Source organism: Canis lupus, chromosome 6 (genome assembly GCF_011100685.1).
Source record: "Canis lupus familiaris isolate Mischka breed German Shepherd chromosome 6, alternate assembly UU_Cfam_GSD_1.0, whole genome shotgun sequence".
Taxonomy (NCBI): Eukaryota; Metazoa; Chordata; class Mammalia; order Carnivora; family Canidae; genus Canis; species Canis lupus.
In genome coordinates, this window is record NC_049227.1 from 31,117,490 (window position 1) to 31,137,068 (window position 19,579).

A 19,579-nucleotide genomic window follows, 5' to 3' on the forward strand; every position below is an offset into this window, starting at 1 on the left:
GAAACTTAGATTTTCATATTAACTGGCACCTAATTATACTTTTTGGAGCACTGCTTCATCCAACTCTGCGTGAATCAAACACAATACACTAGAGGCCATATCGGCTACCAATTTTCTGAGACACACATAAAACCTTTATATCTAACTGTAAGATGGGTGATGGCAGCAGCATCATAACAGATAAAGGAACTGAGGTTTGGAGACACAGATCACTTGCCCCAGGAACAGTGCCCCAACACTTTACCACAATGCCTAGGCCTGCCAACGCCCGAAAGGCTAGTAGGCTAACCTCAGGCAGCTCAACTTCCATGCAGGGATCCCTTTGCAAAGGGCCCAGGAAGACAAACCAACTTCTCAGTGGCTGGCCCAAGCGTCACTTTCCATGAGAAACCTTCCTGTCACAGGCAAAATAAACTGTTCTCTATGGAGTGCTCCTGTGACCCTCCAACCATACCACACCCCTAGTATAATCCGTACAGAAAGGATTATGGGGAATCATAAACCTGCTCCTCATTCCTATCCAAGATTGAGTGGAACCAGCGATAATACACCTCTGCTTACAGAAGGAACTCAACAATTGCTGAATCAAGGCTCTGGAGTTAGATTCTGTGGCTCCCCAAAGTGTCCGCTTTAAATGGAGAGGACCAGAATGAGCCAGGACACAGAAGCAGCCTCAGCCTTGTGGGTGTGTGTAATGGGCTGAGGGAAGCAGCAGCTTTGTCTGCTCAGCATTTGTACATAAACAAATAATACAGACTTTATTCTTCCCCAAAGTCAAGGCACTAGTTCTCTGTACTGTGGGGTCAAGTGGCACAGCTGGGCCAGGACAAAAAGACAGACTGTCCACCACCACACAATGGAAAGAAGCAGGCTCTGCTTTAAAGGAGATAGATAGCCTCATTGGCCTTGTGAGGTCTAAGATCAAAGACCAAGTCAACAGCATATTCATCAATGGGCAAAGCATTTACTCTGGAGCAGGGCTCAGCAAACATTTGCTGTACATAACAAATGGTAAATACTTTAGGCTTTGCAAACCATAAGATCTCTGTCACGGCCACTCAATTCTGCCACTGTAGAGTGTATGCAGCCATAAACAACAGTCAATGAATGGATGTGCCTGTATTCCAATAAAACTTTATTCACAAAACAGGTGGCCAGCACAGTTCGCCAATCTCTGCTTAGAAAAACACTAAAATGGCACTGTGCAAGCATTTTGAAGGAAAAGTGTATCTTCCCTCATGGCTGGAGAAATGCAAATTATAAACCCACTAAATTAGCTGCCACATGTTACCATTATATAACTACTCAATTCACCAAGAAACATTTAATGCTGGTAAACCTGTAGGGAAATAGGCACACACTGCTGCTAACAACATACCAGTGCAGTGGATTCTGAAAGGCAACATGGCAACACATACAAAAAGTTACCAAAATATCAAAATACCTTCCTGACACCTTGGCCACTAAACTGAAGGGGAGGAAGGGGAGGATGAAAAAAGGAATAAGGGACTATTTCACCAGGCCCTCCAACCTCCAGGTTCTCTGTAAGGCACTCTATGTTCATCACTTGCTTTTATTTCCATTTTCTGATGAGGGAATCCAGAGCCAAAGAAGCTCAATAACATGCTCAGGCTCTTCCATGGGGATTTAAATCCAGGGTTGTCTGAGTCTAAACTTTTTTCCACTACACCCCAATGACTGCCGAAACACAGTATCACGGGCACACAGATTTTTCCGGTAGTGTTCTGGAACGGGGGGCAGCACACAAACCAAATCCAGCTGCTGCCTCTTCTTCTAAATAAAGTTTTATTGGAACACAGCCACATCTTTTCTTTATTGATTGCATGTGCTACTTTATGCTACAACAATGGGGATGAGTGGTTGGGACAGAGACCAGATGGCCCACGAAGGAGAAATTATTTACTATCTGGGTCTTTACAGAAAACATATGCCAATTCCAACCTAGAACATTGTAAATGGAATTTACTTTCTTTTCCTACAACGGTATATCCATTTGGTGGAACGTTATGCAGGCTTTTTAAATAATTTTGACAGGAAGGCAAATGGATAAATGCTGTAACTAAGTGAAAACACTAATTGAGATGTAGACTCAAGGCAATTATGTAAAATGCATATGCGCTGAGCAAAGACAGAAGTGGAATACCTAAAAATCTAAATATTTAATGTTCTAGGGAGGTATATTGATAGGGATATTCCATGTTTTCACAATAATCTTTAATGTCGTTTTGGGATTTGGGGTTTGTGTGCTTTTTTTTTTTTTTTTTAAGATGGAGGAAGAAAGGGCGGATCCCAAAACATGCAGATGCAAGCAAGGAAAAATAAGATTTGGTGGGCAAGGTTCCCTCCAAGTAGGAAGCCTGGGAGCATGGGCCCAGCAGAGTGGGGCAGTGAGAACAGAGAAGGCACCACCGCCAGGCCTCTAAAGAGCTCCAGGATGGGCACGCAGAAGTTAGGGCCTGGGAAAGAGTCCTCACTCCCCTGAGGGCCTCAAACTGCTACACCCCACACCCAACACTGATGTTCCACAGACTTTCCCACCTCAGTGAGGGGCAATTCTTACCCTTTTCAGCTGCTCAGTTGAAAGACCCAAGAGTCACCCTTCCTTCCCTCAGGTCTCTGCTCACACCTCACCTTCCCTGTGAGGCCTTCCCTGACTGTTCCATTCAAAATTATAACAGCCCTCCCCATTCAGTTCATCCTCTATCCAGACAACAAGTCAGACACCACCCTTGGGCTCTGGACTGGGCATGCGATCCAGACTTGGCTGACCAGAGCCACATTGACGGGTTCCAGGATGACCACACAGCCGGCCAGACTGCTGTGAGTCAGCCTCAGGACTTTTGCTGGAGCAACTGGGAAAGAGGCCCACTCTTGGCTCAGGTGTTGCTACATTGTAGGATGAGACCCAAAGCTGCTGGTAGCCATCTTGCCTCCATGGAGCACAGGCTGCTGGAGGACGGAGCTAACAGAAAGGAAAGCAGAGTTTCAAATTGACCAAAAAGGTAGTCCTTATGACTCACTAAGCACCTGGATGCAACTGAGCCTGAAGACAGCACTATCCCTAGACATTCGATTACAAGATGCTTTAAACTCCAATTTTTCGAAATCAGCTTCTACTCTGCCACATGCAACTGAAGAGTCCTGGCTAACTCATTCATTACTCCAACTAAACATTTTTTGGTACGTTCATTCAATGTGCTTTGACAGACGCCAACACTACAGCCCTCTGCTAAGTGATAGAAGAAACACCAAACCATCATTCAGTAAATGTCTGAATGTTGAATCCTGAATTTATAGCCAGGCTCTGTTGCCACTAGAGTCCTCTCTCCTACTAGCGGCACTGTAACTACTACAACCACTTCGAAAGCCAGAACAATCAAGAACTATCAACACTTTCATGTTACAGCTATTTTAGAAAAATCATCCTAAAGACATATCAATCTAAAGGAAGGAAACCTACCTTAAACAAAAACATTCACTAAAAAGGAAAGGGGTAAAATAAGCTCAGTTTCCACAAATAGAATCAAACAATTTAAAAATTATACTACATGTAAAACAATGGATTAATGATGGATTATGAAGTCTATAAAAGCGATCAATATGAAGACCACATAGCAATGTGGCATTACCCTAAAATGCTAAGGATGAAAGCAAAATGCAAGTTTATATGGTAATGGCAAAATTACTTCAGCTCATACCACTGTTTCTCAACCTTTTCCTCATTACCTTCCCCTTAGGATCCTTTTCAGACTTCTTTTTTTTTAATCATCCTCTCCGTGAAATTTTAACATCACAAGTATATTGCCTGTTTACATACTGCATGTGTATCTGTGCTTTACACACAAGATTAAAATTTCTTTCTCCCTCGAGAACCAATTTTCACTCCCATTGAGAATTCATGGCCTACATATAGACAAGATGGTGGCAGGATGGAAGGTGCTTTATCTGGAATTATGTTCACATTGCCAGAATTCAGAGAAGTCCATAAAATGTCAGATTTGGGTTTCACATTTTAAGAGCTCTAAAAACCATACTCCTTACTGGTTATAACAAGAAAGTAGGAGAAGTGATGTCAATGAGATTCAATCCACTGCCACTTAACTAGCATTGGACATGGTCAAATATTTGCTGACGGTAGAACACTTTCTTCTTACAATCTGCCACAACAGATCAACACAGTGCCTTCATTAGGAGGAAAAAAAAAAGTTGATATCATCACTTTTTCTGCTTTGAATGAAAACCACAAACATCCTTTTTTCCATTTACTCGCTTCAGCTGATTCTTTATCCCAAACACAAGCTACTGCTGGAAAGGACCCAGTCAATGCCAAAGAGAAAACCATGACCCTCAACATTCCAGAAAAATAAGATAAAGCTGCTAAAATACACACAAACATCAGGCAAGAAACAGCAGTAAATTACCCACTAAGCCCCAAACTCTGGTCTATAAGGCCGCTAGAGCTTGACTGTTCTTAAAAATTATTTGACCTCTCTGGGTCAAGCTTTCCCCACTCCTGAAACAGGGTTTTTAACTTAAAGGTTCCTGACAGACTAGTTACTGATGGAAATGAGCATCAAGGACCTTCAAATATAAAGTCTTAGGAAAGACAGTGCCTGAGAATGCTAATGACTTTCCAACCCTTCAAGTTCTACCTTCTAAGTAAGAGCAAAAGCATTAACTGAAATTCATAATTCCTTAGCTTGTAGAGGCTGGTAGTCAAGTATTCCTACCTACTGGATTCTTTAAAAAGAAACAAATCGTGACTGCTATCATCCTAAGACGACTGCTCACCTTCAGCAAGTATCCTTCCTCCAATTTGTTTGCTTCTACACACATATGTGAATCTGCAAACATTGTTTCACATGCATGTTTTAATGTGCATCAAGGTATGTATTTTAGCATAATTCTGTGCACTGCTTTTTAGAGGTTAATGTTGAGATACAGCCACTGTGATGTGCAGAAATCCATTTTATTCCTTTTAACATTTGAGGTTTTCCATCATGTGACCATACCACATATGCGCATCATCTCCCCTGTTAATGGTCATCTGAGTTGTTTCTGGCCTCAGGATACTCATTTATCTTGTGTATGCATTACCTAGGCATTCCACTTCCTGGTTATTTGCACTTAATGTGCTTGGCCTTGAAACCATCTGACCTCTGACTCTACTCAAACATTTTCAACTACAAAATACAGCAGACTCTAATTGACACTTTATAGGAAATACAAGAGACTGAGAAACATGTCAAACCACACCAGAAGGTTGCAGTCAGCAAAATCCCACAAATTGTCTATCCTGTAACAGGATGAACTATTTCCTTCAACAAAAACTGTAAGTGGTAAAAAGAGAGAGATAAAAGGGGAACTCATTCCTTTAAAAAAAAAAAAAATGTTTTGTCTTCAAAGAATACAATTGAGAAAGTAAAAAAAAAAAAATGGAAAATTTTTGTCAACGATATATCTAAGGGATTTGTATTCAGAAATTTTTTTTATCCAGAAATTATACAGAATTCTTACAGCTCAACAAAACCCAATTTAAAAATGGACAAAGGATCTGAACAAACATTTCTCCAAAGATATACACAAATAGCCAATAAGCACATGGAAAGATGCTGAACATCACAGACCAATAAGGAAATGCAAGTCAAAACCACATAAAGATACCACTTCACACCCACTACAATGGCCATAATCAAAAAGACTGTTGGCAAGGATGTGAAGAAACCAGAACCTTCATACAGAGATGGTGGGAATGGAAATTGGTGCAGCCACTTTGGAAAACAGTCTGACAGCTCCTCAAATGAAGCCAGCAATTCTACTCTTAGATATCAACCCCAGAGAAATGAAAACACATGCCCACACAGAAATTTGTAGGTGAATGTTCACAGCAGCAATATGCAGAGGAGCCAGAAAGTGGAAACAAGTCAAATGTCCATCAACTGACAAATGGTTAAATAAAATGTAGAATATCTATACAATGAAATATTATTCAAATACAAAATGTAATAAGTATAGTTACATGCTACAATATGATGAAGCTTAGAAGCAAGATACTTAGTGAAAAGAGCCAGATGCAAAAAAGCTACATATTATATGATTCAATCTATATGAAATATCCCAAATAAATAAATCCAAGATAGGGTAGATTGATGGTTGCCTGGGGCTAAGGGGAGGGAGAATGAGAAACCACTGCTAACAGGTACAGGGTTTCTTTTTGGACTAAAGAAAATGTTCTAAAACTGATTATGATGATGTGTGCACAGCTTTGTGAATATACAAAGCACTAAAAGAATAACAATTAAGGTTAAAAAAAGAACTAAAAGACCAAAAAAATTGCACTGTTTAAACCTTATTTAGATCCTGAGTCTAAAAAATACACTATAAAATTATAAGGCAATTATGGGAACTTGAATGTTGAATATCTGATGATATAAATTACTGCTAATTTCGTATAGCTATGATAATGAAATTGAGCTATGTTTTTTAAAAAAAGAGTCCCTATATTTTTAGAGATACATATTAAAATATTTATGGATGAAAGGATACAGTGTCTGGGATTTGCTTCAAAATAAACTGGGGACATGGGACGCCTGGGTGGCTCAGCGGTTGAGCAGCCGCCTTCAGCTCCAGGCATGATCCCGGAGTCCTGGGATGGGGTCCTATATTGGGCTCCTTGCATGGAGCCTGCTTCTCCTCTCTCTGCCTCTTTCTGTGTCTCTCATGAATAAGTAAATAAAATCTTTAAATAAATAAACAAACTGGGGACAGAGGTAAGAAAGAAATAAGTATATAGGGGATGGTCATGAGATGATGAATGCTCACTACACTGAGATGTTTGAGATTTTCTATTTAAAAGGACAGAGGAAAGAGAGGAAATATTTCCAAGCAACACTATTTTATTGTATGCTGATCATCAATCCCAAGGGTGGGAAGACTATTTCAATTGTATTCTCAAGAAATGTGAAGGCGGCAATAGGAGGAAAGGGTTCAAAAGGTACAAATTTCCAAGTTATAAGATAAATAAGGACTCGAGATGTCATGTACAACATGATGACTAATACTGCTGTGCAACATATAGGAAGACATTAAGAGAGTATAGCCTAAGAGGTCTCATAAGGAAAAAAATTATTCTTTTCTTCTTTCATCATATCCATAGAGGATGGATGTTAGCTGAGCCTATTATGGTAATCATTTCACAATATATGTCAATCATGCTGTTTGCCTTAAACTTATACAGTGATGTATTTCAATTAGTTCTATGGGGGGAAAGAAGAAATTGAAAACACCTTGCAATTTCCTTCTGTCCCCAGCAACCACTTTTTCTGCCTCAGTTACAATCTTTCCAAAAGAAGGCTTTCATCCTGAACTTTTTCCTTAAAAAAGCCATCTGTTGGTTTCCTTTTGTAATGATTTTTTAAATTAAATTTTAAAGCCTCCTTATCTTTGATATTAAGTGGCTTCTTGAAGGACACATTGATCAATTTCCCTTGGCTTGTCAATTTCACTTGCTCTTGTGATCGAAGGAAGAGAATGGTCCAGAACCCTAAGCTTGAGACAGAGTCTCTTTAGTCATATTAAAAGCAAGAGGTTTTCTGTAAAAGATTCTTAACTATAGGAAACAAACTGAGGGTTGCTGGAGGAGATGTGGGTGGGGGGATGCAGTAACTGGGTGATGGACATTAAGGAAGGGATGCGATGGAATGAGCACTGGGTGTTATATGCAATCTCTAAACTCTACATCTGAAACTAATAATACACTATATATTAATTAATTGAACTTAAATAAAATTTTAAAAATGTTTTAAAAAATCAAAGCAAGAGATTTTTCAAGGCGTACTTAGCCCCAGCCCCTTGTCTCAGAGCTGGGTCAGAAAACAACCCCACCTGAACCTCAGAGGGTCCTTATGAAAACCACGACGGGTCCAAGTTCCTGCACACATACCATGTGAGAAGCACAGTACCAAGCTGTATAAAGTTACTTAGCCACTGCAACAAGCCTTGATGACAGGTGATATGGCTTATCCCCGTTTGGCTGGGACTTCCAGAATGGTCAAGTAACTTACTCTACATCACACAGCTTTATGTGGCAGAGTCAGGATTTGAACTCAGGCCGGTGGGCTCCAGGGCCTACGCTTAAACCAGGCTTTACTATCTCCTGGGTGGAAACCAGCTCACCACCTCTTCGTTGCAGTTATCACTAATGTTCAAGGACCCAGAAATCCAATTAGGCCAAAAAATCATTTGCTTTGACAACATAAGCTGGACGGACTATCTTCCAGGAAGCCCCCTTCCCAGCTCCCTCATCAGGACCAACAATTTCACAAATCTTGCTCTTGAACACCAGCAAAACAGAAGGTGCGTGGCTTGTTTAAAAATCATCATCATCATCATCATCATCATCATCCTCGGGGGGATCCCTGGGTGGCCCAGCGGTTTAGCACCTGCTTTAGGCCCAGGGCGTGACCCTAGAGACCCGGGATGGAGTCCCGCATCGGGCTCCCTGCAGGAGCCTGCTTCTCCCTCTGCCTGTGTCTCTGCCTCTCTCTCTCTGTTTCTAATGAATAAATAAAATCTTAAAAAATAAAATCCATGGAGATAACTCAAAAGTTAAAACTTCAGAGAGACACAGCCCCTTCGCCCTGGCTCCCCCCCCCCCGCCCCCTCCAGACAGCCGGGGTGGAAGGCTAGGGCCAAGGGAGCCGGAGCTGGATGCGGGGACTCCCGAGGCCGGTCCACGTTACCGGGCCGGCGGGCGGCCTGAGGGGAGGCGGGTCCTCCCGAGCAAACCCAGATCCCGGGCCGGGCGGGCTGCGCGGCTTCCCGGAGCCGCTCTCCACGCTCAAACACCCAGGAATGACTTAGCACCAAAACACCAATAGATCGCTTCGGAGGACGGCTGGGAATCCACGGCCAAGTCTAGGGACTAAACTTCAGCAACACGGAGCACAAGCTGTCCACACCCACCTGCCTCCCGCTCCCGGCCTCCGCACCGTAACCACGCCCCTCCCCTGCGGGCGGGGTGGGGAGGGGGCGGCTGGGGGGGCGGGGAGGGGGGCTGCTGGGGGGCTGCTGGGGGGCGGGGAGGAGGGGCGCTGCTGCTGGGGGGCTGCTGGGGGGCTGCTGGGGGACTGCTGGGGGACTGCTGGGGGGCTGCTGGGGGGCGGGGAGGGGGCTGCTGGGGGGCGGGGAGGGGAGCTGCTGGGGGGGCTGGGGGGCTGCTGGAGGGCGGGGAGGGGGCTGCTGGGGGGCGGGGAGGGGGGCTGCTGGGGGGGGCTGGGGGGCTGCTGGGGGGCGGGGAGGGGGCTGCTGGGGGGCTGCTGGGGGACTGCTGGGGGGCTGCTGGAGGGCGGGGAGGGGGGGCGCTGCTGGGAAAGTGCCACCGGGGAAGGGGCCACCCGGATGGGTTCAGTAGGGGACAAGGACGGCAGGGGTGCAGGGCAGGGCGGAGAGACCTCAAAGAACTGCAAAGGAGCGGGAGTATGGAGAGAAAAAGAAAAAAAAAAAAAAAAAAGGCGAAAAGGTAAGGAGCCCGGACCAGAGAGGGACAGCCGGGGGCTGACCAGCAAAGCGGCGGGGGACAGGGCGCGAGGGGACGGGAGGGGCGAGGAAGACAAAGGGGCTGGAGAAGTCGGTCCTCCGGGGGCGGGGGCCCGGGGCCCCGGGGGGCGCAAACGAAGAGTCCGGGGCCGGCACCCTGCCCCGGGGGCACCGGGGCGAAGGCAGGGGGGCCCGGGGAACGGGAATGGCTGGCGGGCAGGGGCCCCGGGGCTGGGCTGGGCTGGGCTGGGCTGGGCTGGGGGTCGGGGCAGCCCGAGGTCGGAGGGCGCGGGCCGGGGGGCTGCAGGGCCGGGGTCTGCGCACGGGCGCCCCGGCGCTGGCCGCGAGCGGCGGACCGCAGGCGGGGACCGGAGCCCGGGCTCGGGACGCCGGGGCAGCGCAGGTGCCCGGGGCGGGGGGTCTGCGAGCCGGCGGGACGCGGGGCTCGGCGCCGGAGCGTGCAGCTGCAGCGGCGGGAGCCGGGGCGGCCCGGCCGGGTGACAGCCGCCAAGCCGCCACTCACCGCTCATGGTGCCGCTCCCGGTGCCTGCGCCGCCGCCGCCGCCGCCGCCGCCGCCGACGCCGGGCTCCAGACAGGCCGGGAGACAGCGCGCCGCCCCGCCCGCCGGCCCCGCCCCGCCCCGGAAGTGGAGCGCCGCCGCCGCCGCGGGCCCGCCCCCGACCCGGAAGGTAAACACGGCCGGCCGGGGGGCGTCGGGGGAGCCCGCAGGTGGGAGACCCGCCGCGCTGCGACCGTCGCGGGGCGCGCCTGGACCGAGCCGCCGGGGAGGCCGCGCACCCGCCTCGAGGAGACCGAGCCCGCACTGTCCCGGGGAGCGGGAGGGGCTAGGAGGGAAGTGAAATCGGGTAACGGGCCAAGCCGTGGGAACCGGGCATCTCCGGGGGCGGGGCGGGGGGGGGCGCCTCAGGAGCCGACCTTTGAGCGGAGACCTGACCGATGGCTGCGAGGCGGCCGTGGAAGATGCACAGGACAGGTGTCCCAGGAAGGAGCAGCGGGTGCAAAGGTCCCGCCTCGAGGGGTTGGCTGGAGCCAGGGGGTGGGTGAGAGACAGGTCGGAGAGCTGGATGGAGGGCCTTGTGGGTCTCGGATTTTTCCGCTTTAAGTAGGTAAGGGAATGGGGAGCCGTTGGAAGAATGTAAGCAGAGGAGTGACGCGATCTGAATTCGTTTTTAAGATTTTATTTATTTATTTATTTATTTATTTATTTATTCATGAGAGACACAGAGAGAGAGAGAGAGGCAGAGACACAGGCAGAGGGAGAAGCAGGCTCCATGCGGGGAGCCCGATATGGGACTCGATCCCAGGATCCCGGGATCACAACCTGAACCAAAGGCAGACACTCAACCGCTGAGCCACCCAAAAGAAAACAAAAAGAATGAATTGTAGTGGGGCAGGGTGGAGAAGGGGCACCTGGTTAGAAAGCCACTGCAGTCGGTTGCCCAACAAGAAATAGTATGCCTGGGGTACGGTGGCGTTGGAGATGAAGGTGGATGGATGCTGCTGGGCCAACATGTGTTCATAACATGAAGCTCAGGTTACTGCCCCGTTTTGAACATGGAGGAGAGGGGACCCAGATAGGTTAAAAGGGCATTTTTCCAACTGGTTTTGCCCAAAACCTGGAGTAAACAAATACATTTTACATTCCAACCCAGTGTACACATGCATACATTTAAGGAGATGTTTAACAAAATAATTACATGGGTAATGTATTTTCTTCTATTTTTCTTTCTTTTTTTATGCTAATGGAGACAGTTGAATGATCCACTAATAAATCCTGATCCACGTTGAATACACTGAATTGAGGACTAGGCCCTGCAGGTAAGTGGAGGCAGAATTCCAGCCAAGTTCTGTGTGACCTACAACTCCACGGTCTTCCTACTACACTGTCTCAACACAAAACCTCTGGCCACTGGCAGTTTATCTTTTGGATTCAGGAGAAGTCAAGAGCTCTTTGGAGAAGGCTGTCACGCAGCATTATTTATGACAGTGAAAGAGTGGAAAGTACCAAACCCCAACTGTGGAAGAATAACTAAGCAAATCATAGCCCACTTCATGAGGAATCTCTTGCAGTAGTTGAAAATGCGAATTATAAGATGGAAGTATGGGGAAAAGCTCACGATAATGCATTAAGTAAAAAAAAAAAAAAAAAAAAAAAGTCCCATGCAAAGTGTTCTGTATGCCATGATTAACAATTGTGTCGAAATAGCACATGTAGCAGGTACTGAGAGAATGGAGAGATGAAAATTTTTGTGTGTTTGATTGGTGGGGTTGTCTTTGCCATTTTCAAAATTATACTTTACAGTTGTTAATTTGTAATCCTCAAGAATCTACGTGCCTATATCCACCCTCCAACTTCCCCACCCCCAAAAGCTTAGTTTAGGTCCTCCAGTCTCAGTAACTCCCAGGAAGGCATCACATACCTGCTTCAGGGAGTTGTGGGGAAGATAACGTGATTTACCTTCTCAGAGCGCCCCCTACCTTACCTTCATGGCACTTGAGGCTGGATAAGTTAGTGACCTCGTAGCTTGTGCTGTAATGTTTTCTACCTCCAACCACTCCCTTTAAACGTTGTAACTCCTAATGGCTGAGTAACATTCCATTGTATATATAGGCCACATCCTCTTTATCCATTCATCTGTCAGAGGACGTAGTGGCACCTTCCACAGCTTGACTGTTGTGGACATTGCTGCTGTAAACATTGGGGTGCAGGTGCCCTGGCGTTTCACTACATCTGTATCTTTGGGGTAAATTACTCAGCTATCAGAAAAGATGAATAACCACCATTTGCTTCGACGTGGATGGATCTGGAGGGTATTATGCTGAGTGAAATAAGTCAGTTGGAGAAGGACAATCTTCTATGGTTTCACTCATACATGGAATATAAGAAATAGTGAAAGGGATTATAAGGGAAAGGAGGGGAACTGAGTGGGAAAAATTAGAGAGAGACAAACCATGAGAGACTCCTAACTCTGGGAAACAGAGGAAGGGGGTGAGTGGGAGATGGGATAACTGGGTGACGGGCACTAAGGAGGGCACTTGATGGGATGAGCACTGGGTGTTTAGACCATATGTTGGCAAATTGAATTTAAATTTTTTTTAAAAAATCATTCCAGCAATGTAACTCAAAGTATTTATTATGAACCAAATACTTTCATGGAAAAAAAGTAAATATATATACACACATGTATATGTGCAAATGAGTGTGTCTATGTGTTTTTATTTAATCCTTAAAACAACTTTATAAGTAGATTCTATTATTATTCCCATTGTATAGGTAGGGAAACTGAGGCACAAGTGGTTGAGTAACTCTCACAGTCACCTAAAGTCTATAACTTCTAGTAACAGAGCCAACATTCAAGCCCAGGCAATCTGGCTCTAAGAGCCAGTGCCTGGGATCCCTGGGTGGCGCAGAGGTTTAGCTCCTGCCTTTGGCCCAGGGCGCGATCCTGGAGACCCGGGATCAAATCCCACGTCGGGCTCCCGGTGCGTGGAACCTGCTTCTCCCTCTGCCTATGTCTCTGCCCCTGTGTGTGTGTGTGTGTGTGTGTGTGTGTGAGACTATCATAAATAAATGAAAATTAAAAAAAAAGAAAAAGCCAGTGCCAAACCATTGTACTATATTGTCTCCTGTAGCCCTCAAGGGCCTGGAATGGAACCATTATGGGCCCCCAATGGGCAAAAAGGGCTCACCAAGTTTCCCCATATCCTAAACCCAACACAGAACCCACACAGCCCCAGGACACCTGGATGGCTCAGCGGTTGAGCACCTTCCTTCGCCCCAGGGTGTGATCCTAGAGTCCGGGGATCAAGTCCCACATCAGTCTCCCTGCATGGATCCTGCTTCTCTCTCTGCCTGTGTCTCTGCCTCTCTCTCTGTGTCTCTCATGAATAAATAAATAAAAATATTTTTAAAAAAGAAGAAGCCACACAGCCCCAAGACTTTGAAGTCTATGCTATGGTGCCAGCGGACATCTTAACAACAATCAAAGTCAACATATTATCAGAGGCCATCATCACCTGTTGCATAACCTTTCCATAACACCTCAGGATCTATGCACAACCCCAGAAAGGGAATCCCTCCTTCCCACTTATGACTAAGATTATAGCCCAAAGAGATGAGGAACTCAAATGGACTTCAACTGATGTGAAAAGAAAAAAAAATCATGATGTTTGGGTTTAAATCTTGGCTGTGCCATTTACTGGTTATGTTACCTTGCTCTGACTCAGTTTCTGCCATTGTCTGAAATGGAGGTAATAATTGTCCACCTATCTTGTGGTTTATTGTATGCATTAAATTAGTTAGTACAGATGAAGCATGAACAATCCTGGCACATAAGTAAGGCTAAGTTTTTTGTTGGGTTTTTTTTTTAAGATTTATTTATTAGAGAAAGAACGTGAGAGGTGGAGGGAGAGGGGACAGAGGGAGAGAGAGGTAGAGAATCTCAGGTAGACTCCCTCCTGAACACAGAGCCTGAGTCACAGGGCTTGATCCCACGACCCATGAGATCATGACCTGAGCTGAAATCAAGAGTCCAACGCTTAACCAACTGAGCCACCCAGGGGGCCCTAGGAAGGCTAGGTTTTAGCTATCATTATTACTACCTGCATTGGGGTCTTAAAATGATACCTGCTATACCTTTATCACAGTTTGCAGTTACACATTTATTTATGGGATTGTAATAATGCCTGATGTCTCCATTAAGCTGAAAGCTCACAAGTGATTGAGCCTTGCACTCATGCACTGCACACTAAATTAGTGTGGCTAACTCTAGGCTTCTTCTGTCTCCAGGAATACATAGATAACCTTGCTTTTCTTTAATAATAAAAATCAGGGATGCCTGGGTGGCTCAGCGGTTGAGCGTCTGCCTTTGGCCCAGGGCATGATCCTGGGGTCCTGGGATGGAGTCCCGCATCGGGCTTCCTAAAGGGAGCCTGCTTCTCCCTCTGCCTATGTCTCTGTCTTTCTCGCTGTGTCTCTCATGGATAAATAAATAAAATCTTTAAAAACAATAATAATAATAATCAAATCTGGCCTGAAACGTATGCATGTATGTGTGTATAGGAGAGAAAGGGGCTAGCCACAGAAATGTGGGACTATGGGATCTACACACTGCAGTGCTTTGTTTCAGTAAGTCAAGAATTTAATCATGAAACCAAGGAAATTTCCACAGGTAAGCTCCCAACAATAAGGTAGGGAAGTACATCTAACATAAAGATTTTCTAGAATCAGGACAAAAAGCTCTATCCGCAACTGATAAGTACAATCATCCTAAAGAGATTACTCCTTCTGACGTTAAGATTCTCAAAGCAGCTCTGACCAGTTGAAATGGTTAATCATCTGGTAAAAATGGATTTCTCCATCTCTGTGACACTGGCCAGCAGGCTATTACAGTAGTCACTTGTTTTCGTGGTGACAAGAATGGTTGCACCTTCCTCCATAGCTGGGAGTGGAAAGAAATGGTCAGAATCCACCTTTGATTTGCTCTTGACACAGTCTTCACAGGTACATTCTTCTACTGTGTACTCCAGGCCCCTCGAGAGAACTTCCTCGCTGGTCCTGCTATCACGGCCCTTCTCCTGGTCAGCATCCGCCTCGTTCTGGTGAGCCGATCCTGATTGTGTAGAAACAGAACGATCAACCTCAACTTCCCAGGTGGTGCCGTCCTGGCAGTCTTAGCAGGACACCTTAGGGCCCAAAGCAATGGAGACAGATCTCCTACAAAACAAATGTCCTGCACTGGGAGTCAGGAACTGACCATAGGCCACATTGGACTTTGTTTAGGCCCATACAGTGTTTTTAAGTGTTTGCTTATATGCTGTGTTGGCCTCCGTTTGTTTGTTTATTTATTTATTTATTATTTATTTATTTTAAAGATTTTATTTATTTATTCATGAGAGACACAGAGAGAGAGAGAAGCAGAGACAGAGGCAGACAGAGGAGCACGCTTCATGCCGGGAGCCCGACGTAGGACTCGATCCCGGGACTCTAGGATCACGCCCTGGACCGAAGGCAGGCACTAAACCTCTGAGCCACCCAGGGATCCCTTATTATTTATTTATTAAGATTTTATTTATTTATTCATGAGAGACACAAGGAGGGAGGCAGAGATACAGGCAGAGGAAGAAGCAGGCTCCCTCCCTACAGGGAGCCCAATGCGGGACTGGATCCCAGGACCCAGAGATCACAACCTGAGCCAAAGGCAGATCCTCAAACACTGAGCCACCCAGGTGCCCCCTGTTGGTCCACGTTTAAAAATCAAGAGATTTAGGGATCCCTGGGTGGTTCAGGGGTTTAGCGCCTGCCTTTGGCCTGGGGCACGATCCTGGAGTCCAAGGATCGAGTCCCGCATCGGTTCCCCGCATGGAGCCTGCTTCTCCCTCTGCCTCTCTCTCTCTCTCTCTCTCTCTCTCTCTGTCTATCATGAATGAATGAATGAATGAATGAATGAATGAATAAATAAATAAATAAATCTTTAAAAAAAATAAAAATCAAGAGATTAAAAAAAAAAAGCCTTCAAGGGATTTGATGTGCAAATCTAGGTAATTGGTCTCTTTCAAAAAAACAACAAATAGCTAACCTTCCTCCATGGAAACAATTGCCTGAAGTCAATAGCCGCTGTCTCCTTGAGGAAGGGCCCTGGCTATTCAACTGTTGAAACCTCCACATGGCCCGCTACATTCACTGGTTACCCACTTGGCCCTTGAAGGCATTAAGTTATGGGCTCTATTTTACACTTGTGGAAATGACAGATTACCGTATGTTACACACAAAATGAGCCTTTGGGGGACACTTTAGAATTCAAAGTAAGGATACTTCTCTTACAGACCATTTGGTATCATATCAAAAATTTTTTATATTGGGCAGCCCCCACGGCTCAGCAGTTTAGCGCTGCCTTCAGCCCAGGGTGTGATCCTGGGGACCTGGGATCAAGTCCAGCATGGGGCTCCCTGCATGGGGCCTGCTTCTCCCTCTGCGTGTGTGTGTGTGTGTGTGTGTGTGTGTGTGTGTCTATGTCTCTAATAAATAAGTAAAATCTTTTTTAAAGAAATTTTAGAATGAATTTTTTTGTGATCATGTATGGAAGGAGTCTCTGTTATGTCCCCATTTATATGTCAGTGAAGGTAAGTTTTACTACTTCCCCAACCTGCCACAGAATAACTCCATCTTCCAAAATGTCACACTTAAAGTCATTCCCCACCTGTTTCTCAGACCCCAGGCAAAAATAAAGAGAAGAAAAAAAAGAAAAAGAAAGAAAGAAAGAAAGAAAGAAAGAAAGAAAGAAAGAAAGAAAGAAAGAAAGAAAGAAAGAAAGAAAGAAAGAAAATGAGAAAAGAAAAATGAGTAAATTATGTGGAACAGCCATCTACCTCCCTTTTCTGCAAATGAGAAGACAAATGAGGGGGGTGCTTTACAGATTATACATGGAAAATAAATGCATCAGAAATAGGCCAAAGGCTGCAAAGCATTTGGGAAATCAGATCATGGGCAAAGGTGCTGCTGAAATATTTTTATCTTAAAAAGCCCTTAAGTAGAACATTCACTTCTCTCAGACTGGTTCTCTGCTGCTTAATAAAGATAATGATCTTTAAAATGACTGCTCAAATAATCCAGGAACAACTGGTTCTATTCATTTCTAGCATTTTGGGGGCAGTAAAATATTCACCAAGCAAAAAATGTTTACATTTGTATTAAAAATAAGGCCATGGATCTTGCCAAATACATTTTTCCTGATAGTAGCAGACCGAGCTTGCAGTTTCTTGAGAGTAAGTAAACGTTTAATCAATGTGCTAACTTTGGTCAAAGAGATGGATGTTTGCCAAGGAAGCCCAGTACCTCAGAAGAGTAATTACTGAGGGAAAACTATAGGGGAAGGCTAACTCTGTGGGGCACCTATAAAGAAGAGACAAACACCAAAAAGAAGACAGCTCGCTCCTGCCCCAAAGTTCATTTAATACAACCGTCCTCTAACACGCTCGAAAGGGCTCTAACCAAAGAAATAACTCAACAGGAAAAAAGAAGAGAAGGAACTCAAATCACAATAGCCACCTCTTGGAAATAGATTCCAAAGTCTGACCATTCAACCAACCTGTGTTTTTACATTCGTCCTTTGATGGTTCAGAATTCATCTTCCTTAGCAAGAACATAAACACGAAAATGGTCAAAGAAACTATCAAGCTCAGGCCCAAACAGGTCCAGAGAATTGCATTTGTTCCTTTCACTGAATTAAAAGAATATCAGAGAGATAATGAACTGACAACATAATATCCACATCAAGTAAAGATTATTTGCCATCCAATTCCCCTAATTCATCAGCACTGACTCGTAAATCCTAAATAACACTTAATTAGAAGAGTTGATAAAAATCCATGTTGCTAACAGCACTGCATCAAATTGAGCTCAATTCTGAGTAATTACTTTGGTCCCATTGGCATTCAAATACTTGCCTTGTTTCCTTTCTCTTTTTGATACAGAAGACCTCACCATCTTCCCCGCAATGTTTTTACTCTTTGAATAAGTAGTCAAAGTAGAGAAAATAGGTTACACCAACGAATGAGTTGTTCAAGCAGGATTACTTACTTGCATTACAATAATGCTGACATGGTACCGGAGGGGTATTAGAGCATCGAAGGTGACATGGTTTGCAAGCATTAAGCAATCTGTCAAAATATTCATTTTGGAAGCACTGCTGAGCCATCTGGAACTTGATCACAAAGAAAAACAAGAAAGCCCCAGAAAGAACAGCATGGAAGGACAAGTAAAATCTCGTCAGGAATTCCCCAGCAAATGTAGTGACAGCAGTTAGAATGTCGATGCGAAAAAAAAAAAAAAGAAAAAGAACTTCACAACTATGATTTAGTTCTTCTGGGCGCTCTTTGTACTTCGACTAAGGATTTGAATACCAGCTCCAATTCCGGTTTCTAAGTTTGAGGCCCGGGGAGGGTAAGAGATCAAAGCGTAAATATCAAGAGCAAACCATACCTGAAACAGAAACTGTCTATTTATAGAGGAAATTTCTATAAATAATCCAGGTGACAGTTGCAAGGTGTAGACTAGCCCGAAGCCTCAGGCAGGAAGGTTCGATAACCGCTTTGGGACCATCTGTTCACGAGCTGTGCAGTGTGATAGGCCCCCAGAGAGACACATAAGGTCTGAACCCCCTTAAGAACTTAAAATCTAACGGGGGCAATAGAAATCCACTCAACCACTGAAGGAATGAGAAAGAGAGAAAGGGGCATCAAGCATGCCTGCCAGGTTTCACACCTATGAAGAACTATGGAATTCCAACAGAAATAAGGACTTCTGGGGTTAAAGCTCAGTTAGTAAGAGGGTTTCAGGGAAGATAGGTTTGGGGCATTCATAGTCAAGTCATCCATGCTCCACTGTTGAAAATTTAGAAACAAGGGCGGACACCTGGGTGGCTCAGTAGATGAGCGTCTGCATTTGGCTCAGGGCATGATCCCGGGGTCCTAGGTTTGAGTCCTACATCAGGCTTCCCACAGGGAGCCTGCTTCTCCCTCTGCCTGTGTCTCTGCCTCTGTGTGTGTCTCTCATGAATAAATAAATAAATAAAATCTTTTTTAAAATTTAGAAAACACAAATGAGCAGATAGGTAAACTATATTTGGATGTATCACAGAAGTGTGAAGAAAGGCCTGCTGCCGTGTTCTGTTTGGTCAACCCCAATATAGATATTTCTGGAAGGATTTCTAAGGATAGATGATAGGTAGATGTATAGAGCACATTTTCCTTTTTATATAAATGGAATCACTTGCATTTGCTTTTCACCATACTGAATGGGATCCCCATAGAGAGATATCCAGAGAGGTCAGCCAGAAATTCAGGACTCAGTTAAAATGTGAGAGAATGACAAACTCCGCATTCAGTACAGTGATTATCTCTGGATATCTCTGAGGTGCAGGGAGGGTACAAAAGAGCCTCCAGTTGTGTTGGTCATATTTTATGAAGCCAAATGGTGGATACATTGGTATTTGTTGTGTT

At 45.1% G+C, this 19,579-nt stretch overlaps 2 protein-coding genes across 9 annotated transcripts in view; both read right to left on the reverse strand.

The window, feature by feature from the left end:
• SNX29 (sorting nexin 29) overlaps positions 1-10,136 on the reverse strand; it is a 528,683-nt gene extending 518,547 nt beyond the window's left edge. For all 8 annotated transcript variants that reach the window (XM_038540328.1, XM_038540324.1, XM_038540323.1 and 5 more), the window contains exon 1: positions 10,082-10,136. In XM_038540328.1, coding sequence (XP_038396256.1) covers positions 10,082-10,088 — 7 coding nt within the window. In that variant the 5' untranslated portion in view covers positions 10,089-10,136. The remainder of the gene's footprint in view (positions 1-10,081) is intronic.
• Positions 10,137-14,699: 4,563 nt separating this feature from the next.
• TNFRSF17 (TNF receptor superfamily member 17) lies at positions 14,700-18,510 on the reverse strand. Its single transcript, XM_038538872.1, has 3 exons — positions 18,159-18,510; positions 17,668-17,799; positions 14,700-15,192 (listed from the first exon to the last, which is right to left on the reverse strand). Exons 1-3 carry the CDS (start codon positions 18,274-18,276, stop codon positions 14,915-14,917), a joined length of 528 nt encoding a protein of 175 aa, XP_038394800.1. The 5' UTR covers positions 18,277-18,510; the 3' UTR covers positions 14,700-14,914.
• Between the last annotated feature and the right edge of the window lie 1,069 nt (positions 18,511-19,579).